Here is a 26,817-nt window from a genome sequence, read left to right on the forward strand (position 1 = left end):
CAAATATCAAGGGAGATATATTTTACTGTAGTCCAAGGAGCAATTGAAAATATACGTGAAAGTCGCAACAAAAGCTGCCAAGTAGAAGCCATTTAACTTTATATTTTTCACAATCTTAAAAATAATCTTTGTGTAACTGCCCCATACTGTATGGATTTGTATATTTATTTTTAGGAAAAAAAATCCTCTTCCACTCTTGTGGTATATATTCTGGTTTTGGAGATAAGATATAAAAATACCACAATAAAAATTAATATGATTTTTTTAGTTTACATAGCAGGGATTAGGAAAACAAATCATCATTTTAATTTTATATATCAAATTTGTCTAAAAGCTGAATCTGGCAAATTTTTCAACTCACTGGAAAAGTACCATAATCAAAGTATAGAACTTCATACTGCCATTAATGAATTAAATAAGTAAATATTTTTTGAGCCTATGTGATATATCAATTTTTGTTTAGATATAAAAGTATAAAATGTGGTCTTTCAATTTACCACTAGTTGAGAAGAAATGCAAGTAAGGTAAAAGTAATGATCAAAATATAGTATCTATGTGCCAAATGAATGGAAATATTAAAAATAATAATTTGCTAAGGAAAGATATTCCTATCTGCCAACCACCGTCATGAACAAAAATTATTTGTGAGAGTTTTAAGCACAAAGTCAAGCACAGAGAGTCCATGACTTCTAGAAGCTGGTGATCATATATTTATTTTATAGATGAGGAAACAGAGGATCACAATAGTAAGGGACTTGCCCAGCGACACACACAGAAATCAGTGATAGAGTGTGGTGGTAGAATTATGAAGGCAAAATGAACTATGGCAACAAGCCTGAATTGGTTTTCATGCCTATAGTAATACCTCTGCCCTCCTGCCCTCCTCTTTATGCCTTGCTCCCAAAATAATCTTCCAGAAATGCCTTTGATCTATCACTGACTTGTTTAAAGACCTCTTCAAGTCTCCATGAAATCTAAACTTCAGGCTGCTTTCCTGCCTTTTTTTTTTCCCCCTCACTGCCTTCCCTCCCTCTATGCAAACTAAACACAAACCAAGCTATTCTCCAAAAACATTCTGAACGTTTTTAAAACATTCTGCCTTTGTGCATACTGTCTTTTCACCCTGTAACGCCTTCCCTCTTATCTCTTCAACTGCAAGCTTATCCATCCTATGTTCTGCTCAAAAAACCACCTCTGGGGCCTTCCTTAATCTTTTCCAGTTGGAATTAATCTCTCCCATACTAAGCCTATTATACCTCTGGGGTATATATCTATTGCTCCTACAAAAATTGCAAGTTCATTGAGGACTGAGACCTCCAATTTCTCATATTTGTATCATCTGCAGTACATTGAATAACTTACACATAGCCACAGAGAAGTAGCAATGACATAGCAGTTTATTAGTAATAACAATAAACATAATTAAAATATATAACTTATATTAGGCACTTACCCGGTGGCAGGCAGTAACCTAAGTGCTCTAGATGGAGTCAGAATTTGAAGCCAGGCAGTCGACTCCAGTATCCTTGTGTTTAGCCGTGTAGGTTCTGGAGTCAGCTGCTCTGGATTGAATCCTGATTCTACCACTTACTAACTGAGTGATCTCTCTGTGCCTCGGAGCCTCATCTATACAATGAAAATATTAATAGTGTCTACCTTGGGTTTTAAAATAGATTGAGTTAGATCATTTGCGTTAAATATTTAGGGTAGTGCCTAGCACATAGCAGTGCTGATTAGTAGTTAACTCTATTTATTATAGTTTTTTCTAAGTATTTATTGAGTTAAATTAGTTCAACCCTCTTGGGTAACACTTCTTACTTTCTCACCTCCTATCAAAATTCTATTCTAGCTTTAAGGACCTGCCCATGAGCCAACTCCTCTGTGAAGTCCTTCCCAATGTCATCAAGATTATTCTTTCACAGTATGGTACTCTTCTAATCTTCTGCTACATCTAACTATAACACCTGTTAGTTTCAGGAAATAATTATGATCAGCTATGGTTAGCAGTAATGTAAGAAATAGCTATGGAGTTACCAACTTTTTCTCATGATAACAGAGAAATGATTGTCTAACCTTTTGTGTTTTGACTCACCTAAACATGTAAAAACTGTTCTTGTGGTAGGCAGAATACTTTCAAAGTCCTGAGTAGGAATATTTAAAACAAAAACTCTACACTTAGTCACAACTACAGCAGAATTCTAATTTATAAATTGGAAGGCACAACCTCTTAAGGTCTCCAGGTAGCGTTAACATAAGAAAGATGAAGTGTTTACTCAATATGCTAGTAAAATCCCAATTTAATTCAATATTTTCCCATACAAGAATTGTTTTGGTATCTGAGGAACCATACTCAATTTTCTAGGTTATATTAAAGCATGTTTTTGATGAGGTAATACATAAAGATGTATTTTCCTATAATGAAAAGTAAACATATAGTAGGCATTTTCCCCAAATAAGATGAGAGGGATTTTACACTTGTCAGGACTTGATAGCTTATTAGGTCAGCTATACACCATGATGTGGTTCAGGAGAGCGACACAAATAACCAGAGGAGTGGTTGCAATGTACTTTGTTATTGCTGTATTTTGGTCATGCCTTTTGAAATTGAAACATGACAAGTAGTCTAAATTAGTCATTGGCTAATGTGGTTTTCAGCACTAAAATAAGTTTTTATTTCTTTGTCTAGTTATTTAATGAGAATACAATAGGATTATTATATATTTTGGTAGCATCATACTTCAGTGAGATCATAGCAAACACTAACCAGTCCTAAAATCTTTTGAGATGATGTATCTCTCCCATACTAAGTATTTAAGTATATTTAAGTATCTGAGATCATCTTAAGGTAGAAAAGGCTATCATTAAACTGCAGGTGGAAAAGAAAAAAAAACTTAGAAATCCAGGTTGTCTCTCTCAGGCCTCTCAAAGAGATTATGATCTCTTCTACAGACCACTCTCAGTGTCTCTGCTACAAGCGTGGAGACTTTGAGAAAAATAATATCAACTACTTCAAATGCACGTACCAGCATTCCATAACAAAGGAGGTTTGATTCCATTAGTCATTTGAACATAGACCTTTCAAGCCCCAGGGAATTCTTGGATTACAATGAAACAAACATTTCAGCAAATGTCTCGGAACCTGTAATAACAAATCACTTCCTTATCTTTAACATAATAATTTTCAAACATATTTTGAATTCCATAAAAGGATATGTGGTAGTATGATTTACAGATAAATCATAAATATTTTTGAAAATTCAATTTCACACAGTATCTTTGATCTAATTCTAAATTCTTTAATTTTGAAATTTCATTAAGTTTTTTAAATTTTAATTCCAGTACAAACATAAAATTCTAAATTCTTTTTGATTAATTTCTTAGCACTTATCAAAGAGAATAAAAAACAACATACTCAACCAAGGTCTGTTGCTATTGACAAATCAAGCCTTCTAAACAAAGCCATTCTTAGGGCTAACCTATGCTATGAGATAATCCTAAATACACATCATTAAAACAGAGACAGCCAGTACACATATTTTTCCTCTCCCTTTAATACTCTTTTTGGCTAATACGCAGGACTGAATTTTTCTCCCACCAAGCCCCACTCCTGCCATTTCCTAGGACATGACACATACAATACTCAGATAAATACAAACAACATTTGATAATGTGACTCAAAGCATGTTCACAATTTGAACCCAACAATTGGAGTGGAGCTCCCTTTCTCATGAGAAAACAGACTAAAACCTAGAATGCAGGTTGAACAAGCTCCGGGTCTAAGAAGAATAAAGACATAGCCTTCCTGCTAAGAATAGCACAAAACAACCAAGTGACTTTGCAGTTGACAGAATCTGCAATGTTTATGTTACCCCCACAGCACAGAAGCCCCCAAATCTGATGATAAGATCAGCTGCATGTGAGGATCAAGAAGCCAGATGAAAACAACCACAAATTAAGATCAAGACAGGGAGAAATAAACTCAGAAAAAGAAAGTGACAGTGAGCTTATAAACAAAAATTCTAAAGCACATAAAGAAATCAAATACCAAATACAGCTAACCAAATCAAGAATTGGCATATTCATTCCAAGCTAAACTTATTTTATGAAATTTTCCAATAAAGACCTTGAATATTTATGTTTATGATTCTCAAATTGATAAATGGAAGAATATTTCTGTTTTTTTTAAATGGCAAGGAATTATTTAAAAATACATTTAAAAAATTCTGGGCATGAGAGGGAAGAAATTCTATACATTTAAATAAAAACCATGGTTATTAAAATTTGAAAAATAATTTCTACATTAGAGTAGAAGGGAAAAACAGTGAACTGGAGGAATAATTTAAGGAGTTCATTAAGAATGCAGTATAGAGGGGCACAGGGTGGCTCAGTTGGTAAGCATCTGACTTCAGCTTAGGTCATGATCTCAAACTCTGTGTCAGGCTGTGTGCTGATAGCTCAGAGCCTGGAGCCCGCTTGGAATTCTGTGTCTCCCTCTCTCTCTCTGTCCCTCCCCAATGAAATATAGAGAACAAAGAGATAGAAAATATAAAATACAAACAAAATAGCATGGTAATAAGTAAATTCAAAATATTAGTTAATTAAAATACTGTGAATGGCTCAAACTCACCTATTAAAAGACAGATTACAGAATGGATTCTTTTTAAATATAGCTATAAGTTGCTAGCAAGAGGTATGATAAAATGATGGGGAAAGCTGTATTTTGTGAATGCTAACCATAGGAAAACTACTACAACAATATTAATATAAAATGGAATAGAATTTAAGGCAAAATATTAATTTAAGGCAAGATATATCATGTATAACAATAAAGGAGAAAATTCACTTAGGAAATGCTAGCAATAATGAACTTATTTGTAACTAAGAACTAAAGTATTGAAATACTTAAAGCAAAATAGGTACAATTGCAAGAAGAAATGGATACTTCCGTAATATTAGTAGATTTCAAGTAATGCTGGTTGAAGCAGACTAAATATTAGTAAGAATATGGTTTTGAACAGCAAACTTAGGAAACTCAACTTAATAAATATGTACAGAATTATATACCCAAAAAATACATGTGTACATGGAATAATAATTAAATTGATAATGTAGTAAATCACAAAGGAAGTGTTATCATAGTTCAAGTAATTGGCAATAAATCATATTCTATGACATAGTCTAATGTAATTTGACACCAATAATCAAAGATCACAAATGAATTATCCTGTTAAATGACACATTCTTATGTTAAATGACAGTGGGAATTATGGGAACAGGAAATATTTAGAAGTGAATGGAAAATTTTACATATACATGTTTTGAGATATAGATAATTACCTCAAAACCAGTTCAATGCAGTTAAAAATGCTAGGTTTATTTCATAGTATTATATGAACTTTTTTTAAGAAAAAGGATTAAAAATAAATGAGGTATACATTCACCTCAAAAAAACAAGGAAAATTGGGGTGCCTGGGTAGCTCAGTCGGTTACACGCCAACTTCGGGTCAGGTCATGATCTCAAAGTACATGAGTTTGAGCCCCGCGTTGGGCTCTGTGCTAACAGCTTGGAACCTGCTTTGAATTCTGTGTCTCCCTCTCTCTCTCCCCCACTCACACTCTTTCTGTCTGTCTGTCTGTCTGTCTCTCTCTCTCAAAAATAAACATTAAAAAAATTTTTAAAACACAGAAAATAATTAAAAATAATACAAACTGGTTGTACTAATAAGAGTTATTGCTAAATTCATAAAAGGGCATGTAAAAATCAATAGTGTTCTTATATATTATTGGCACAGTTACCAAAATATCAAACTAACAACTAGTAGAACTAGTGAGAGAGTTCAAAAAAGTGGTTGAAAAACTGGCATGTAGAAATAAACTCTTACAATATATCAATAATTTCCCAGAAGAAATATAATAGGAATAATATAATTCATTCACAATAGCACCAAATTCATAAATCACGTAGGAATAAATCTAATAGTAAATGTGCAATGTATTCATAGGGAGTATTATAAATCATAGTTGGGAACAAAAATGCACTATTCTTATGGATGGGCTTAATATTTTCACGATGTCAATTCTTCTCCAGTGTGCATATTCAGTAAAATTCCATGAAAAATCAAGTTTTTCATGAAATTTGACAAGATCCTATAATTCAGATGGAAAAGCAAAGGGCCAAGAGTTGTAGAATTATAAAGAACAAAGTGTAGGAACCTTATCCCACCTGATATCAAGATCTAGTATAAATCTATAGTAATTAAGATCTTATAGGAGGGCACTTGGGATGAGCCCTGGGTGTTCTATGTAAGTGATGAATCACTAAATTCTACACTTGAAACTAATATTACACTGTATGTTAACTGACTGAAATTTCAGTAAAAACTTAAAAAAAAAAAGAAGGAAATTAGGGCCTTATAGATCCACAAAAGGAAAAAGAGAGGCAGAAACATATTCATAAAAAATATGAGAATTGGTGCATTACACATTACAAATCCCTACCTAATCTTGAGAACCTGGAAACATTTCCTTTACAGGAACTCCTCATCAGTCTCTGCCTCCAGTTACTGGGACACAATGGACTCTATCCGGAATGAACGTCTTATCCAGACAGAGCAAATGAATTTCTCCCTTCTAGGAGATTAGAACTGATACCCAGAAAATTCTAACTAGTTAATATTTGGACATTTATAATCAAGATGTAAGACTGCTATTAGAGAATACTGTTTTAGGAATCATATATATATATATATATATATATATATATATATATATATATGCCAAAAGAGAAAATCCACTGACCAAAACAGAAAAATGAGAGACAAAAAACAAAACAAAACAAAAAAACCCCTCCATTTCTGATGGCTTTTCATGTCCTGGCTTCTATTCCTATTGATGCCTATTTTCACTTCTAGCCCTGGAATAGTTTGTCTTTTTTCCTTATGATATGTTGTTCTTTTTTTCCCTTAAACTACTTTGAGGGGTTTTGGTTATTTCCAGAGAAAGCACTTTGAGTGAATGAGATTGACTATTACCAAATTTACATGGACCTTAACAATGAAAAATAATGATGCCCAACTTTATAAAATAATAGGAGCTCTACACCTTCAATGATAGAACAGCTTTATAGATACATAGAATTGACCCCAGTGGTATTTTTTACGTGAGGAAAGAGTATACATAAAAAGACCAGTATTTAAAAACTGTTCCTCTATGTCTTATGTGGGTAAGGTTGGGTTGAAGTCAGTAAAGGCAGAGCAAAGGTTTTAAGGCAACTATGCTAGCCTTTGTCATTTATTCAGCATGTACATATTTTGTGGTCTTAAATTGTGATAGTAGTTCCTTGGGTAATATTGCCAACACACATATCCTAAGCAGAAGTGAAGGAAATGCTGATCTACTGCCATTCACAGTCTTAGCACAGAACACCTATGTGAAGTCAGGCCAAAAGTTAAGGTATTGCAAAGGCCAGAACTCGATGGAGAGACTCTGGTTCTGCCTTAAAATGTCTTTGTCTCTCACTGAATATCTTGGGCTATTTATTTATATTTTAATTTATTTTTGCTATTCTAAAAATTTTTTTAAATGTTTATTTATTTTTGAGGGTGGGGGCGAGGGGCAGAGAGAGAGAGGGAGACAGAGGATCCAAAGAGGACTCTGCTCTGACAGCAGAGAGCCCAATGTGGGGCCCAAACCCACCAATTGTGAGATCATAACCTGAGCTGAATTTGGACACCCAACAGACTGAGCCACCTATTTTTTTCTATTGTAATGCTATTGGCCTATGCCATGTTTGTTAAATGCCAATAATATGATCTAATTTCTTTCCAAAAATTTTTTCTTCCTCTTACAGATAATGAGAAGAATGTATACTCATAACATAGCTTACAGCAACATATGCTATTACAATTTTGAGTAGAATACAGTGGCCATCACTCCTTTGGCAAAAGTTTCTTCTATCTTCATAGTTCCACTTTGGCTATCCTGGATAATGCAGTTATCGTGTCCTGAGCCCTCTGAATAGGGTATAGGCTATAGTATCTGGTTCCACAGTGTTAAAATTATCTTGTGTCAGAAATGTAAATGACTTCTTTCCAGTGGTTTTTGACCAGTGCATTCTTTTAAAAAGATCCTGCTTTTTGTTTTTTAGTCATTTGCCTCAGCATACTGAATCTGAAAAAAATGTTAGACTTCTTTACTGAGGCTGACCAGGAGGTGGTATATTATATTATATTCTACAACGCTAAGGACAAGAATTTTACAAGCTATAGAGGTGTTCATATTGCAAGCTTCTACTTTTATTCATGTGACACAGGGTGATTTACACCTACTACCTAGAATATTTTGCTGGATTTTTAGGCTGACCTTACCATTTTTCATTCAAATTGTGTAACTTTTGAAAGTGAAAGGAGTACTATTAATAATTACACTGGGACATCAGGAAAAAATAAGCACTATATCAATCACATCAAGATGTATCTTCATTGTAGTTATTATGTTTGTAAAATTTAATTGTAATGAAGTATTTGGGATTTTTACTGTGCTTTTCGTGATGCATAAAATTATAGAGTTATAAAGATTCCACATCTCTGAAATCCAAGAAGTAAAGTGTTTATAGGACCAAACATTCCTTCCTTTGTGCCACTTCTTTTCCTAAATATTACCTCTGTTGCTGAATTGGTCACAAGATACTGCAACTGCTGGTTTGTATCTCCATCCCCTTTGCTATACTCAAGCTAGGTAAGACCTGGGACAGGTGCATTTCTTGTGGCCTGGAAGGGAATTGATGTATATTTTGCTAATTGAGGTTATTTGATTCATTGAAAAGAACAAAATAGTTTTAGGAAATTTTTTTTTAAGGAGCATTAATAAAGATAGGATTATCTGTGGGGGCAGCTGGGTGGCTTAGTCGGTTAAGTGTCCAACTCTTGGTGTCAGCTCAGGTCATGATCTCATGGTTCTTGGAATCGAGCCCTGCATTGAGCTCTGCACTGACACTGTGGAGCCTGCTTGGGATTTTCTCTTTCCCTCTCTCTCTGCCCCTCTCCTGCTCACTTTCTCTCTCTCTCTCTCTCTCTCTCTCTCTCTCTCTCTCTCTCTCTCTCACAATAAATATACTTTTAAAAAGATATAATTATCTGTGGAAAAGATGGTGTGTTACAAGTAATGGACTTATATACTAGTATCACACCCTGTAGCATGATAGTATATAACTGTGATTCATAATATAATTTGGTATATCTGGATTAAAGGAGTAACAGTATAATGGTTAAGAGGGTCGATTCTGAAGAAAGTCTACTGGAGTCTGACTCTAGACTTTGCCACTTACTAGCTGTGTGACCTTGGAAAAACTAGACTCTCTGTGTGTCTGTTTCTATCTGTAAAATGGGAGAATAATAGTAAATACTTCTCTCATGGACTGGTAAACATAAATGAGTTGTTGCACACAAAGAGCTTAAAAGAGTGCCCAGTTATTGTAAATGCTCAAGTGTTGGCTATTGCTCTGTTGTTATAATAACAATCGCTCTTATTATAATAATTATAACAGTGATAAATATTATTATTGATACTGTTATTATTAAATGATAAACCTCACATGCACAGATCAATAGAGATACAGATATAGACTTATACTCAAATATCCCGGCTAACTGGGTACCAAGCAAGAATGAATTTTTCATTCCTGTAATGAAAAATCAACATGTTGCACTTAAATATTAATTTAAGGATGGGAGTAAGACCAGGTAAGCCAAATAATTCACATGGGAGAAGGTAACTAATTAAATTGAAATCTATAAGATTTACCCCAAATATTGAAGACTATGAAATAAATATGAAGGATATTTGTAATCTCTTACCTTTACTTCCTATTTTCCTTTCCAACTTTCAAAGAATAGAAATGTATTTAAAATATTTTCACTTATATCTGCAAAGGTGGGAAGTAGATTATCTTATCTTTAACCTTTACTCCCTTCAGAGTGTTTTCACATGAACATGGGGACTTAAGTGCATAATGAAAATGACAATTGAATTTCCCCAAAATTCATGGGAATACTTGGAAAGTGTCATTTAATGTATAGAAAACATGATATCAATACCAGTTTTAGAATGTATGTATAAACATGATTTAAATGGGTGGTATTTTCATAAATTCTCCATGTTAAAATATTTTATAAATTGAACATTAAAAGCTCCTACATAAAATTATTAAAAGTAGATTATGGTTTATTTCAGTGTTTACAAAGAAAATGTCTAACCTTTTATACTGATTTTTAAGCACTACCTCTTCGCTGCTTGATATTATGTTTTATAGTGTCTTTAAGAAATTTTAAATCTGTTTTCACTCAGAACAAAGTCAACCAATACATGGCACTGATGAATTCTACAATACAGTAAATGTGGATCTTACTTAATTCTTAAGACACTAATTGCAGATGGTCTCAAGCTGTTGTGTGACCTGATACTACATTTCCAGGCTATATACTGCTTTGCTTTAGACTCTACCTCAAAAATAGACATATTTTTGTGTTACCGTTTTAATTTCGTATCTAATATGATAAAATGAGTGTCTTCAAGGAAAGGATAATACCAATTGCGTCACTACACACTGTTAGTAGATCATGTTCACAGCCATTACCGTCACTTATCAGATGTTCGAATACCATGCGCACATGCGTGCGTGTGCGTGCGTGCTTATGTGAGTGTATTTTTGAATATATGCAATATATTCATATATATAATATAGATTATATAACACATATTACTCTTTTATATGTTAATAGGGCAAATGTTTTCTTTTAAAAAAATCCAGTGACTATTTTTGCTGGTTGTGCTATTTGCTTCACCCGAAAAGTTGACATGCAGAACAGGTGTGAAATTGAGAGATCAGCCGTTTTCAAAGGGCATGGCAGCAGTTCAGAAGATTGAGTTTCTTACACTTTATACCTTGTGATGTTTGTTGGTTTTTAAACTGCTGTACTACTTTATCTGAAACCAGGTCTTGTTCTATCAATTTTCACATTAGCCAGTGAATTGAAGTATGCATTATTATTCTTTTAATATATAATCAGTATGTTATTTCCCATGAAACAGAAGGAAGGGGGTGTTTCTTGTGCTAGGAAGAATTCACAAATACAGAAAATCAATTGAACTCAAGAGAAGTGGAAAGAAAGGATTGTTTCTTTCTTCCCCACATCCCAAATCCACTGCATTGCTCTGTCTTCTCATTCTCTTGGCCCCTTTCTATTTGGTCTTTGGTAGTTTACTAGGCCATCCCAGCTTTGTTCTGATAAAATTTATTCATTGTGAAGTCAGACCTCAGAGTAGCTTGTCTACGTTTTAGAAATAAGATAGTAAGGAGACATTGCTGCAGTTCAATTCTATCCACAAGTATTGACTGAGGGATTCCCACAAACTAGACCTTATGAGGTGATGGGAGGGAAGAAGAAGCCATTGTTCCTGTCCTGAACAAGCAGGCAGTCCAGTTAGGATAATTAGTGAAATGCCCACTGCATGCAAGAAAGTTAGCATCATAAGAGAGCTAAGAACGAGGAGACTGCACAAACTGAACTGGTAGGAGACTTCAAAACGATTGGGGCTTGAGGTGTACATAGAAAAATGTGCAGAGTTAGATAGGAAGAATAAAGAGATCTGCAAGTGACCTAGACAGAGGGGTGTATATGAACAGCCACAAAAGAACAGATGTGCATGGCATGTCCTGGGGACAATGTGCCTTGCTTTCCTGACGGAGGACTTAAGGCAGAGAGTAGTGGGGAATAAGGCTTCATGGTTCAGGTAGGGTGATAAGGATGGTGGATGAATTCCAACTAAGACCCATAACTTGATTAGGCATTGGATGAAATGTGCCACAGAATCAGAGTTTGGAGGCATCTCAGCCAAATAAAAATGATTTCACTGTAACCCACTGTTGATTTACCCATACCACCCTTTAGTATCATGAATATAAAGAATTGGGTATATTAGGGGAAAACTTAGGGAATTTTCCTTAAATTTTCACATAATATATTGCTTCATGTTGAAAAATGAAGGTAATATATACGCATTTAGCAAATACAGAAATAACAACAAAAATGCTGAACTTTTTAAGGAGTTATTTGTTTAATAAGTTTTTAGCATAATACAATGATGACATTTCTCAAAAACATATGATCCTTCGAAGCTCGGCTAGTGAAGATTTAATTTGCTATTTAAAGAGGTTTGGGTAAAGTTATTGCAACAGATTAATGACCAAATCTATTTTTAAAAGACAAAAAGTAGATTATGTTGCTATGATTTTTATTATGAACTGCTTCTCAGAATGGAAGAAAAATAAGTAAATTCATTTAAGTAAATAAAAGTAACTTTGTTAGCTGGTCTCTTCACACACAGGTACCACTATGAAGACCGTGGAGGAGCATGGCCTCCCAATATTTCTTTCATACCTTGTCGTGGAATCAAAGCTGACCCCATTCTCAGTTCCACAAGAACTGGCTGAAACGGGATTCAGATAACAAAAGACAACCCCCATTACATTGTTCAATTTCTGTATTCACTCTGTAAAAATTTGAAAGATCAGAGACCCTGATGACAGAAACCAGTGGATGAATTGGGCCTGGGGGTGACAGTCCTCCCGCCTGCTATTTATTTCTCCTGCTAGTTTTTTGTTGTTCTGCTATGTTTGCTTTTTTGGTTTATTTATATGCAAAACTCAGCCTAATACAAAAGGCAGCAAGCCTGGTGGTATGAAATAATATTCAAGACAAAAAAAATTGTTAAGAAAGTCCCACGAATACTATTTGGGAAAAATAGTTTCTTTATTTCCCCAAATTTGGTCTGGATATCTTTAAGTTTTCCATTTACCCAGCAGACTGGTTTAAGATAACAAGCAAAAATGATCCTGTTTCTCTCACAAAATGGTGACAGTCACTGTTGCATTATCAAAATATTAGAACTCCCCAGGGAAGCATGACTGCATTAACCCAATGTTCTTGAATGTTGAGGAGTGAGTCATATCATTGACTCATTTCCTTTTACACGGAAAAATCTATTGGGATATTGATGGCTTATACAGATACGATTTTTTTAAGACCGTTGATTCTACTACCTGTACTCGCTAACTAATTTTTAGAATATTCTTTCTAATAGAAGCCCAGCAAAATAAAAGGTGATGGGGATTTTATCACATTTCTTAGCCACTTTAGGAAGTAGATGTGTAGTGCAGTTCTCTTTGCTTATTTTCGTGCCACACCCTCTTTTGGCCCTTAATCAATACTCGCGGGTGGGATGGGGCAGGGGACATGGTGAGGGCAGCTATGCTTATAAATATGACCTTACCATGGTGATTCACAGTTGAATCTTTATTAACCAGAGGCTACCAGTTTTTTCTGAGATCCACTTCTGTTGCTTATCATAATGCTGTGATCAAAATGGGTTGCAAAAATCTTCCTCTCCACCTAGCAATACTTTCCTAAGCTTTTATGGTTTTATTTCAAATTCTTCATAATAAATGTTTGGAAAGTCAGTTAAATCACTAATTATTTCTTCATTGCATGCAGAGAAATACATAATTAAATATTTTAAATTCTTTCAAACTTCTATTGTCATATTACAAATATGCATGAGAAGGTTTAGTAAGTTAATGTTACCAAAAGTCAAGTAAAAGAGATAAAAGAAATTACATTCTTTTATGTATAAGGGAATAATTACAGTTCAGGCACCTGTGTTCATAAAGAAATGTAGTATTCTTTGCATTAATAAGATATGGCATATTGACTGAAACTCTTAAAGGTAGAATGCAAAAACCATGCCATTAAGATCTGAAGAAATACTAACCTTATTTCCACTGTAATTTAGACCTGTCAACAAAATTATCAGGATAGCAGTTTTAGAGATAATATTCTAGGTACAGCCTACAGTGTTCCACTTGTATTTATTGAAAATGTGCTTTCTCAAGCAATCAAATATTTGCCATAAGTTCTACTTCAGGATGTTTGTATTTGTTCAACTAAAAAGTTAAGGTCAAGCATTCAGTTTCAATGGGACTTGAGACAAGCACACAATTAGGAATTTGGAAATAGTTGTGTATCTACTGAAAATTAGGGAAATGATTTACTACCACATTAAAGTCAGTTTGAATGCTTCATTCTCATTTTTTCTTCCCATAGATGCATGTTTCTTAGAACTGTGGGATGAGATAATCAGGTTTTACTCATTGAATTTACCTTTACAGGTAAATAAACAGATTATATTTTCTCTTTGAAGACCAATGTTACATGCTCTAGGAAAGAAGTTCCTATGAAAAAGAAATCACCCAAAAGGATTCCCTCAGTGTGACTCTCTTCCATATTTCTGGCCAAGTCAAAAGTATCAAACTATATACCCATGCCTCCTTCTGGAAAATTAGCCATTCAGGGTATCAAAGGAAGTACTTTGCCATAGACCAGAGCACAGGATTTTTGCATCTAGCAGTCATTCAATAAATGGTTGTTGAAATCTTGTATAAAAATCTTTGCATTACCTTTATGTGACCAAAATGATTAGTTCCATGATTTCACATACTTAGCCATAGATAATAACAGCAGCCAATGTCACTGCTATATTGGATATTGATTTCTCCCTGAGTAGATTTCTAGATCTACTTAGTTGCCTATTTCAAACTTGAGTAATCGGGGTACCTGGGTGGCTCAGTGGGTGAAGCGTCACACCCTTGGTTTCAGGTCATGATTTCATGGTTTTGTGAATTCGAGCCCTGCCTTGGGCTGTGCTCTGGCAGTGCAGAGCTTGCTTGAGATTCTCTCTCTCTGTCTCTCTCTCTGTCTCTATCTGCCCCTCCCTCACTCACACTCACTCTCAAATAAATTAATTAATTAATTAAGAAAGAAAGAAAGAAAGAAAAGCCTGAGTTATTACCTGATATATAACCTAATGGTATTATAACTATCACCAGTGGTTAGTTGTTCATTCTCTATATGCACCTTGGGAAATAACTCATTGTCTTATAACAAAAGCGATTAAAAATTTTTTTGAAGACAAAAAAATACTACCAAGTAAAGTAGTTCATTTGGAAATCTTTTTTTAATTATTATTATCATTTAATGCTTTATGCTTTATAAGTACAAATTCATTCTGAAGCAATGCTTGTAGAACTTTAAAACTCGACTCTTGAATAATTGACATTAAAATTGTTCAGCTGTGTTATGCTTTCTCTTTATACAAGAGAAAAACATTGCTTAAGGACGGGCCACCCACAAAATTTTGTAGATTACAAGATTATCTCCCAGTTGCTTCAGTCTCTGTCAGATTCGGCTTATGAGTGCTCTTTGAATGTGTGAAGGAGGTAAAAAGGATCCGTGTATAAAGTATTCAAACAAACAAGGTCTTTCTTTAAGTTTATGCATTTCAATATACATGGGTATTGTTCTTAAAAATATGGAATCAAAGTTGAAAGATTTGATCTATCAAAACGTGCTGATAAATGATACAGTGATAAATGCAAATTTCATGGTCAATACCAAAAGACCAAAAAAAAAAAAAAAAGTCCTCTGCCATTGTTCATGTTTTATCTATTTTTTTTTTTTTAACCGTAGAGGGAAAAATACTCTCGGGGGGAAAAATGAAGCTTTACTGCAAAAGAAATGAATGCAAGAAATGGCACTTTAAGTAGTGAAGAGACGTGAAGCATTGCAACTTCATAGCCTGCTAAGGAGCAACAGCTGTACCTAATTTCAACTTGACGTGCTTCAGATCTCATATTCATATAGGCATTTAATGATCCAAACATAATGGTCCTATATAGAATAATTACTTATATGAAGGAGCAAACTTCATACGCATTCCTTTTTAAATGATCCTTCAAGAGAAAAACTGCACTGGGTCTTTGAACAATGAATAGTCTCTTTCACCAATCCAAATGTTTGGGGCTAAAAAGCTTATCATTTAAGAGAAAATAATAATAGTGGTGAGGTTACTTCTTTTTGACAGACTCTTTTTGTCTCCCCCCTTCCCAGCATAGCCAGTACAATGAAAAAAGGTAGAATGCCAAGCCAATCATCAGGTCATACTGGTAGATAGTTACAAGAAAAATCAGAAACAAAAGGAAATAAGGTATTTTAGAGTTGGTGTATTTCGAAATCAGAGATTCACTGCTTTCACTTTGACCTTCCTGGGCAAGGAGACTAGCAGAAGAAGAGCTCTCGGATTCCTTGTCACCTGAAGAGCCCGGTGATTGTCCAGAGTTGAATCCTTCTTTTCCATGCCTTGCCTCTTCCATGTTCTCTGCGGCTTCACTGACGGAAATCTTTGGCCATAGAGATTTTTCCTCACTGCATTCTTCTTGTTGAAAAATCTGGCTTGTCAATCTTTCTCTGCTATTACCTGATGTCACTACTCCTGAACTTTTAGAAACTTCTTCAGGTGTAGACCCAGGATGAGGGTGCTTCTCAGTACCCGGGATTTCACTTGTTGGATTACAATTATATTCTGATTTAGTAGAAATAGATTGGAGAGTCATGGTAGTAATTATATTCTCTACAGCAATTGCCTGTTCATGAGATGGCACCGAGGTTTTAGCATGGTGATTGGAAACGTGAGAGCCATTCTGAGAAGCTCTATTAGTGTCTGAATTTAAAGCAGAATGAATAACAGCTTCTAGATCCTTTCTCTTTGATGATTCTTGGACCTGTTTATGATCTCTGTTTTCTGGAAATGTTTTTTTGTCTGTTGGTAACATTCCCAAATGTAAATCCAGTTTTGAGGCTGCCTTTTGATTGCCTGTAATGACCTGTAAGGATTCTTCTACAGATGTGATATTTCCAATGCCACGTTTCTTCCTGTCATGTGTCTTCCTGGGATTGTACATAGATACGGTTTCTTCTTTCTCCGTTTCATCTACATGTACATTACAAATACCCAAACGTGACTCCTTTTCAAAATCATTGTCATAGATTACACCTCCTGTATCTCGTTGACAAAGGGTATAATGTGAATCATCATTTCTCCCTTCATGTGGATCAAACGCTGTTGCCTTTACCTCGATGGGCCTGTCACTTCGCGCTGTCTCTTGAGGTAGCTTAGCAATTATTGCTTTTTCTCTAGCAGACATGCTTTCTAGAGTACTTTCTGATGTTGTCTTAATTATATAAGCTGTACCTGCTTCTGCTCTCTCAGTAACACCATGATCAGCTAGAGAAGACAGTTCACAGCTCACTGTTTCTTGGCAGGTAAACAATTCTTCCGTAGGAGTAGCTTTCAAACTCCTTGTATTATCTCTCTTTCCCCACACGTCTTCACAATCTGCTTGTTCCTTGATCTGTTCTGTTCTATTTGTCTTGCTCTCTCTCGCTTTTCTCTGACTTTCCAGAACATTCCAACTTTGTTTATGTTGTGCGTTCTTATTCTGATCTTCAGGATTAATCCCACCTGATTTTTCTTCTTCAACTTGGAAAAGACAATCATTCCTCAAAACTTGTCCATTTCTTCGTGAACAAACCTGATCAGGCATCCCTCCAAAAGTGGTGCCGTCACTAGTCGAGAGACCATGCTCTGGAGTTGTTAACCCAGCTTCTTCCCGATTTAGACTTATCCTTGGTGAATGAAACGTATCTGCTCTGATTGTCTGGTCGGGAATTGTGGTGTCTTTACTCAGCCGAACGGCTAGGTCTCTGTTACCAGGTCCGGTCCCTTCCATACTTATTTCAGAGTGGCCCTGCTTCCTTTCTTGGTCATGTACGACTGAATGAAAATTTTTGCTTTGTTTTTCGTTAACACCTGAATGTGTTCTTTGCTCCCCCTCCTCAGTCTTACCATTGCCATGATCTTTCTTAGAAGATCCCTTTCCTACTGATTCTTCTGAATAGAAATCCAAACAGAAACCTCTTCTTAAACATTCCCAATCTTTCACTTCAATTTTCTCAGCTCCTCCTTCATGTTTTTTATTGAGATTCTCTGTGACTAGTTGATCTGAGGAGGGACAAGATATTTGCACTCTGCCTCTCGCATGGGCTGGATTAGCATTATCATCCAGTACTTCTCTGCTGCCCGTGTGTAATTGCACTAATTCATCACTACTAGTATCTCCCAATGGTGGCTTGATTTCTCCTATATCTGGAGTAATTTTCTCTGAAGGTTGATGACTACACTTACTTCCTGAGGAGTATTTTTCATTGAAGTAAAAATCTCCCTTGAAGGAGCTTTCTGCTGATGAACTTGGAGACAAAGGCCTTTTAAACATGTCAGTGTACACTTCACCATGGATTTGCTTCTTCTCTAACCCCTCAGCTCTATTTGGAAAATTGACCGGATCTATCGCAAATGTATTCTTTTCATCTCTGGAAGCTGTACTTCTTATTAAGCATTGATTTATCTTAGGGGATAAAGAACAAAAACAAAACAGATAATGACCAAATGATTTTAAATATACAAAATGAACTCCATATATTTCATTCACGGGGCTAGCAATTAACCGGTAGGTTTCCTTGGCTCGTTTCATTTATGGATTTTGTATAAATTCTCAAAGCCGGATGTTTTGGGGGGATCCTTGTAGGCTATGACTTGGGAATGAGATTAATAAGAAAAGGGACCAAAATTAATCACTCTGCTTCCCAGCTTCCAAATATCACATTGTATTATTCAACTATTCTTGCTTGTCATTGCACTTTCTCCTCACTTAGGATATACACATTGATAGCTCCATGCTAATCAATTAGAGAGCAGCTTCCTGGGTGCCCCTTGCTGCATTTACACTTGCTGTAGGTGCCCCTATTACAGTTTCTCTTATTAATATGTTTTCTGCAAAGCCTCTGCAAACTATTAATAGCAAAACGTCACTCAAAGAAAAGTGAGGGAGTTAATGTCTCTGCAAATTCTGTTTTAATGACCCTCTGCCAACTGGTACTCAAATGTATTTGAGCTCTTCAGTGATGCCAACTGTCAGGATTTAACAGTGAGATGCCTGTGTTTTTTTTTTCTCCTCATAACTGACATTTGCATGATCTCAATAATTATATGCAAATCTTACGTTTTCCCCTTCTTCTCACATAAGGCTCATGTTACTTGTCAACTGCACAGCTGTCTTGTAAGCCAATGCCTGTGGGTTCCACAGATTTGGTTGTATTTCCATCTATTATAGAGCTTCATTGTTTTATGCATTAACGTCAGCATGGAGCAAATTAGCATCTAAATTACAGCTCCCTGTTCATTTATTGGATGTACAATCTCAGTAACTTCTAAACAAACTTTTATATTTGAGTCTGCTCATTGTAATGAGGTGTATTGGTGAAGTATGTGATTTTTCAGGGCCCTTTCATTATATTCTGTGGTTTGAAAAAAAAATGGCGATGTTAACTTTCAGCTGGTGAGAATTCTCACAATGGGTGACAACTTTGTAGTTTCTTAAAGTTGGAGCAAAGTAAATTGCATACTTTAGTGATGCAGCTTCCATATCACTATAGAAAAGGTAGGAAATGTAGGGAAAGAGATGAGCTCTATTTCTTTTCTTTTCCAGCTCTGACACTTGAAGAGGCAAATGTCATTTTAATCTTAGATGATTATGAATCCATGTATCCTAATGATATGAGCTCCAACCAAATACAGTAAAGGATAAATTGCATTATGTGACTCATTTACTCCCATTTCTTCCTTTGTGATAAAAATGCTATCTAAACCATCCCCCCAAAAATTCCAAATAGATTGAATGTTCACCAAGTGTGAAATTTATGATAACAAATTTAATACTAAATTGTACAGTGCTGGATTTGTTTCCTGTTTAAAAAATATAGCACAGGCTATTTTCTCCTCATTTGGTAATTTAATACTTTCCAACAACATAGAACTGTGGGGGTCTCATAAAGATGGAAGTAAGTTTTTAAAAATGCTGCTAAATGCAAGAATCACACTTGAAGAGCTGGACAGACTCTAACAATCATCTAGTCCAGCCCTCTCATTTTAGAGATGAGTTTATGCTAAGTGTGCACTTGTCACAAAGATTAGAAATGCACATCAGGATAGTGCTACCTCTTCTATAATTCCTACAAACTATTACTCAGAGCCGCTGGTAAAGAGATAAGAAATGAATGTCATTAATTTACCACTGCAGAGACCAGAAGCAACATACTGAAATCAAAGTGCCTTGTTGATCAAGCTAGAGATGCGAGGACAGAATAGGCTGTGCTTTCACATTTGCAAATTATATTAGTTGAAACTATCGAAAGGCAGGCGTTGCAGCATCTTTGAAGCATAAATGGATTCATCGTCTCTAATACCGTGGCAACCAGAACACTTACCATCAACTCTAATTCTATTTCATTATGTTCATCATGTTCCCTGTTTACGTCTTTTACATTTTGATTACTGGTTTCTGAGTCTTCCTTGTCTTCATGGGAACAAACAATTGTTGGGATGTAGGTATCTGCAAAGTTAATACAATTGTATCTATGTGAGATTATTATCATCATAGGCTTTAACAAAAGACACAGACTTTGTTTAAAAATTAATTTGAATAAATCAAATAAAAAATAGTACCTGTAATCTTTGAATTCTCAAAGTCATTCTCATCTGATGTCAATAATGATTCTTCTTTACTGTCAAATTTAAAACAAAATGTTATACATGTTTTCTGGGACTACATCTTCTAAGTATTTTTTGTACAGGGGGAAAGTCAAACAAATAGCAAGCCAAATAAGTATTATATAACCTTTCATATTTTCTTGCGTTACTTTGTATGCTTTATAAATAAAATTGATTTCTAGGAATAATTCAGTAGCAAATATTAGTAGTAGAAAAATTTAAAAACAACTTCCATAATGCTGTATTTCTAAATAAGATTATGTTGCCTATATTAAAACTTACATAACCAAAGTAAAAATAAGTGTAAATGTTGATTATTCCATCATTCATGAATTTAATATTTGCAAGTGAGAACATTTTTCTCTTGGTTTAAATGCTAAAGTTTTATGAACTGTCAGTCCATTTGTGGTCATGGAAATTGTTTTTTAATGTTCTAATGATTAATTTTTTGTGTTCTACTTTACTCAAAATTCTTTCATTTGGATGGATACAACATTAACTCTCCTTTCAGGAAAGGAGAAAACAACAAACTTACTAAGAAACTGAAAGGCAGCTAAATTTATACTCAGTTCAAAGACTTTATGTGTGTATTGCCAAAGGCTGATTTTACAACCAAGACTTCAGATTGCTCATATGAAAGCATATATTTTCTTTCTTTAAAATTATTTGGGTTATACTTCCTTTATAATAATATTCTGCATTGTGATTAAGAAAGGTAAAAATATTTTTATTTCAGATGTACTCCATTTGTAGTTTTATTTGTGGAATCATTAGGATTTAGATTTGTCCATGACACTCAGCAAGAAAAATGTTACTGAAAAAGCCCATTTTGTGTATAGCTATGTCACAAGCCAATCTATCAGAAACGATTGGCCCAGTGTACACGTTTTCTTGTATTGTCTCAGCTGAATTTTCTTCTAGTGACTTTTCTCAATGGCTTTTCTTGAAGAAAATGCACGTAGAGAGTTGGCAATATCTGATAAAGTTGTATAATACAGTCTACTCTTCATTACGTGGATAATGTTGATCCAATTTCCAGGAAAGCCAATCTTTTTCAACAAATCATGAGAAAACTGCAAATTCTTCCATCTGGACTATGCAAGAAAGAAATTCAGTTTTGTATATATTTATGATGCTTAATTGTAACTTCACCAAAAAGATTTGGTATTTTCCAGTGGGCCCATTAAATAAAATAAAGTTTCTATATAAATATAGTATCACTGGAAAAAATATAACATTTACATAGTGGATACTGACTTAATCTATAAATCTGTATTGTTTAATGAGGCCAGTAAATATGCAAAGATTTATTTTTATGGAATTTAACTGCAAATTGATGCATTTTCCTTTCTCCACACGCCTAATATATAAGAGCTTTAAAAAACCCAAACCATTAAATATCATTTGATTGTTCTTGCTTCCTCTTTATTCCCATAACAGTGTTGAAAAATCTCATTTGTAGAGGGAAAATCATAGACACTTAAAGCCTTCTGTTATTTACTAAACACAATGCTCTCAATCATTTTTCTAAATTAATTCTCTAAGATAATTCAATTTTTTAAAAAATAAGTGCATCAAAAGGAAATAAACCTGCTTCTAACTCATTTTGGGGATAATTAGTTACTAAACTGTGTATTATTACACTGATGTCTTACAAAACATGTAAATACAGAAATATGGGGGGGGGTGGATCTTAGATTCAGGAATAAATACAAGAAAGAGAAGCTGAACTACATGAAATTTAAATATTATATCAAATATCTATGCAGTAAACTAATAGAAGATGTGTAAGACTCCTACAAGGAAAAGAATAAAATTGTACCAAGAAATACTAAAAACCTAGAAAAATTGAGAAACATACCATGTTCATAGATAAGAAGATATATGAAAGTATTCTTTCCCAAATTGATCCACAGATTCAATCCAATTCTAATCAAAATTCCACAACAGTCTTTTATAAAATTTGAAAATATGATTTTAAAGAGAACAAAGGACTGAAGAAAGAAGAAATATTTCTGAGAAGTAGCTGTGAGGAAAACTTGCTCTACCTGATTTCAAGAGATCTTATGAAGTTTTAGTTACTAAAACAGTTATGTTGTGGGTGCCTGGGTGGCTGGTTCAGTTGGTTAAGTGTCTGACTCTTGATTTTGGCTCAGGTCATGATCTCATGGTTCATGAGCTCTAGCCCCATATCTGTGCTGATAGCACAGAGCCTGCTTGGGATTCTCTTTCTCTCTACCCCTTCTCCCACCCGTCTCTCTTTCTCTCTCAAAATAAACAAACTTTAAAAAGACAGTTATGTTGGCACAGAGACAGACAAAGATTGAGAGCTTAGTAAAGATTCTCACATATCTATAACTTGGGTATATGACAATCATAGTATGTCACATAGCAGGTAATAAGAGATTTCCCAATACATGGAGACAGGGAAAATGACTATTGTTATGAGAAAAAAAATGAAATTGGCACAACCTATATTCAGAAATCTACTCTGGATGGATGAAGATCTGAAATGTCAACAACCTTGAAATTCTTAAAAAATTTTTTTAATGTTTATTTATTTTTGAAGGAGAGAGAGACAGAGTGTGAGTGGAGGAGGGGCAGAGAGAGACACACACACAGAATCTGAAGCAGGCTCCAGGCCGTCAGCACAGAGCACAACGCGGAGCTCAAACTCACAAACCGTGAGATGGTGACCTGAGCTGAAGTCAGACACTCAACTGACCGAAACACCCAGGTGCCCCAGCAACCTTGAAATTCTTAATAGAGAATGCATGTGAATATCTTATGGACTTCAAAGTAGGAAACATATTCTTAAATAAGAAGAAAAAAAGTGGCTATAAAAAGGATTGTCAGCCTAACTATATTGAAATTTAAAACTGGTTCATTAAAATACATATTTATAAGAGAAATGTATAAATTACAAACTAGGAAAGAATGCAAAATCAACACAAATAAGTATCAAGACTACATAAAGAACTCCTACAAATCAATAAGAAAGTACAAACATTTCAATAGAATCAGGGGAGAGGGACAGACATTTCATAGAAGAGAAACTTCATATAAGCCTATAATATGCACATAAAGGGGTAGTCAGTATGGTTAGAGAACAGAGAAATGTAAATCAAGACCACAAGGAGATACTCTTTTATATCTATTTAATTGATAAAAATTGCTATCAACTACAGAATCTTGAAACAACCCAAATGCCCATCAACAGAAAAGTAGACACAAAACTATGGCATATCACAAAAAAGAATATTACATAGCACTCAGAATTAATAAACCAAATAGACATACAACAATATGGATAAATCTTAGTAACATAACATTAAATGAATAGTCCAAAAACATTAAATCAGAGGATGTTCTTTTTTATATGCTAAAAACTACTAAAATAATTTGAATACATATATGAAGGAAAACAGAATATACTAAAAAGCTAAATAATCAAGAAGGCTTGATTTTCAAGATTATGGTTATATTAGGTGGGACAATTTGGGGTAAGGAATGAGAAAACGAGATAGTTAGGAGTTGGTTATTGTTTTGAGTGGTAGTTTTGCAGGTGCTTATTACATTATTTAAAATATCTACTTAAACTCTAGTTTCAGATACTTAAGACAAATGAGTTGCTCTTTTGATTAGATTAGAGGATGTCTTATAGATCAAATCCCACTCTGAAACTCAAAGTATCAGTCATATGACCATTACATCTAAAGAGTATAATTAAAACAACTTTAGAAGAATTGAGGAGAAAGACAAGTTGATGATGATAGGGCTAGAACTATACACAATTTTCATAGAAATGAAAAGCATTATTGGATGTTTCTAGTCTCCCTTTTATGTTCTCTGAGCCCTTTGTAAGCGGGCAAGTTTCTTATTTATTTGTATTGCCAGTGGCTAACACACTGCCTGGCCCATAATATTGGCATAATAAGTGTTGTTCAATAAACGCATAGCATCCTTTCTACTCTTCCCCGGTCTTTACCTTTTTGTCTTGACAGTGCAGAGCTTGCTTGGGATTCTCTCTCTGCCCCACTCCCACTCTCTCTCTCTCTCGCTCTCTCAAAATAAATAAAAATAAAACACTTTTTTTTAAAAAGGGCCATTGATTCTTCTAGAAGATATTTTGATCATCCACTCATAACTTCCAATAAACACTGGAAAATTCAAGATAAATAAACTATAGCCTTTTATTTCTAGGAAGCTATAATATAATGACTAAAATAGGTGCATCAATAGGCAATTATAATCATAATAAGTGATAAGTATTATAATAAATTATAGAATATTACACATATTCTCTAAGACAAAAAAAGAGAGAACAGAAACAATGAGGTTATTCTGTGGGAGAATCATGGGATTTTTTACAAAGGAAATAACATTTTGAGTTACTGAGTTATTGAGAAAAGTAGGAGCCTGGCAATGAGAGAAGAATGGCAGGGTCATTCCAGACAGAGGCAATAACAAGTGGTAAAAGATTTAAGGGTATTTAAGGGATTTAAGAAGGCACAAAAGAACGAGACACATTCAGAAATGAAGGTTCGGATTGTTTGGATTGCATTTTTTGGGGGGGGGAAGAATGCCAAGGAACAGAACTGGAGCTAGTTTGAGTACGTTTTTTTAAAGTTTTTATTTAAATATCAGTTAGTTAACACACAGTGTAATATTAGTTTCAGGTGTACAATTTAGTGATTCAACGCTTCCATACAACACCTGGTACTCATCACAACAGGTGCATTCCTTAGTCCCCATCACCTATTCAACCCACTCCTCATGCCCCTATCTCCTCTCTAGTAACCATCAGTTTGTTTTTGAGCATGTTTTAAAGGGCTTAGCATGCGGGGAAGTGGATCTGAGTTCTTTAAGCATGTTTTTAGCCACTGCAGGCGTGGTGGGTAAACGGAGTTCAATGGGAGAGAGACATGGTCAGATGTCCATTTCAGAACCAGTCTCTAGAGGTACATTAAGGGACCTTTCTAAGGAGAACCTGGATAGAATGAGCCGTGGTGGGGCAAAAAGACTAGCCAGGAGATGACTACAGTATTTCAGGCACAAAATGATGAGGGTTAAAGGCGATGGCCAAGAGGAAAGAGGAGAGGAATGAAATGCTACATCCTTTTGATGTGGCAACAATATGATTGTTGATCAATTCCTGTAGATAGATTTAAAAAATGACTAAAGCTAATGCACTCATGAGATTTAGAAATCTACTATTTTTCCTCCTAAGACCTAAGTAAGGGAGAGTTAAGTCTGGTAGTTAACTGGGACTCCTGCACTACCAGTCAGTACGGTGTTGAATTAGTCTCCAGGGTGGTTTCTGACCTCTTATGGGCTGGGTGATCTGCTTCTCAGGTACCCATGAGAAGCACCTTCCTCCCTAATCTCACATGCTTAGACAGGGGACCCTCAAGTTATGCTTATTAGTTTTCTGGGTATTATTCTAGTCCTTCACTGGGGAAAAAGAAAATGCCTCTTCATCCATTCTGTTCACCTGGGCCCATAATATTCTAAGTAGTTACCAGTCAGCCTCTAGGTTGGAGCCAACTTGTTTTGCTAGATTTGGGCATTCTATCTTGATGAATTTCTAAGGAACTAGAGATCAAGCTCATAACGGAACTTTAAGCATGCCAGTTGTTCAGGAGCCCTGCTGCCTTGTCCTTCTCTTTTCCCATAAAAACTATAGCTCTTGATACAACAACAGTTCCCCAAATCTCCTTTCACATCAGAAGCACCAGGTCCTATCTCTGTAAGTTTTAAATTAATAGACCTGCACATGGAGGTGGGATGGGGGGAATGGACAATGATATTACTGGTAATCTCCTAAAGTGATTTCATGTGAGGCAGATTTGCAAACCCGGATATAGACGTGGTGTGTGTCAGTGCACGGAGTCCATTGGGTCTTGTTGCGCAGGTGGCCCCTTCCCTAGTGATAGGCAGTGGAGAGAGTCATTCTTCTGCTTTCGTTGGCCCTCCTGGCCCCAAACCCAGTTCCCTTACTCCGTGTTAGTTTGATAAGACTTTGTAACACGCTTTCCTACTATTTAGAAAACACTTATGGGTAAAGAGAAATAAAGGCTAATGCAGAGGTTTCTAGTTTCAGAATTCCAAAGGATGGAACTACCCTCACCTGAGATGGAGAAATCAGGAGGCGAAGCAAGGGTGAAAGAAAGCAGATGAGTTTCATTGAAGGAAATGTGTTAGGCTTAGAAAGCCTTTGGGCTTTTGACAAAATGGGAAATGAAAATCAGTTCTTATTGA

The 26,817-nt window shown here is 35.1% G+C and overlaps 1 protein-coding gene and 2 long non-coding RNA genes across 3 annotated transcripts in view; 1 reads left to right on the plus strand and 2 right to left on the minus strand.

Moving 5' to 3' along the window:
• LOC123383976 overlaps nt 1-5,510 on the minus strand; it is an 82,114-nt gene extending 76,604 nt beyond the window's left edge. The window contains exon 1 of the long non-coding RNA XR_006594442.1: nt 1,454-5,510. This is a non-coding gene — a long non-coding RNA (uncharacterized LOC123383976). The remainder of the gene's footprint in view (nt 1-1,453) is intronic.
• LOC111559534 overlaps nt 1-26,817 on the plus strand; it is a 327,598-nt gene that overhangs the window by 201,107 nt on the left and 99,674 nt on the right. The window lies entirely within an intron of this gene.
• The window catches only part of PPP1R3A (protein phosphatase 1 regulatory subunit 3A), a 41,670-nt gene continuing 26,943 nt past the window's right edge, over nt 12,091-26,817 (minus strand). The window contains exons 2-4 of the mRNA XM_003982971.5: nt 20,512-20,570; nt 20,274-20,398; nt 12,091-18,355 (exon numbers count right to left, since the gene is read on the minus strand). Coding sequence (XP_003983020.2) covers nt 15,959-18,355; nt 20,274-20,398; nt 20,512-20,570 — 2,581 coding nt within the window. The 3' untranslated portion in view covers nt 12,091-15,958. The remainder of the gene's footprint in view (nt 18,356-20,273; nt 20,399-20,511; nt 20,571-26,817) is intronic.

The sequence above is a fragment of the Felis catus genome, chromosome A2 (assembly GCF_018350175.1).
Source record: "Felis catus isolate Fca126 chromosome A2, F.catus_Fca126_mat1.0, whole genome shotgun sequence".
NCBI classification, from domain to species: domain Eukaryota; kingdom Metazoa; phylum Chordata; class Mammalia; order Carnivora; family Felidae; genus Felis; species Felis catus.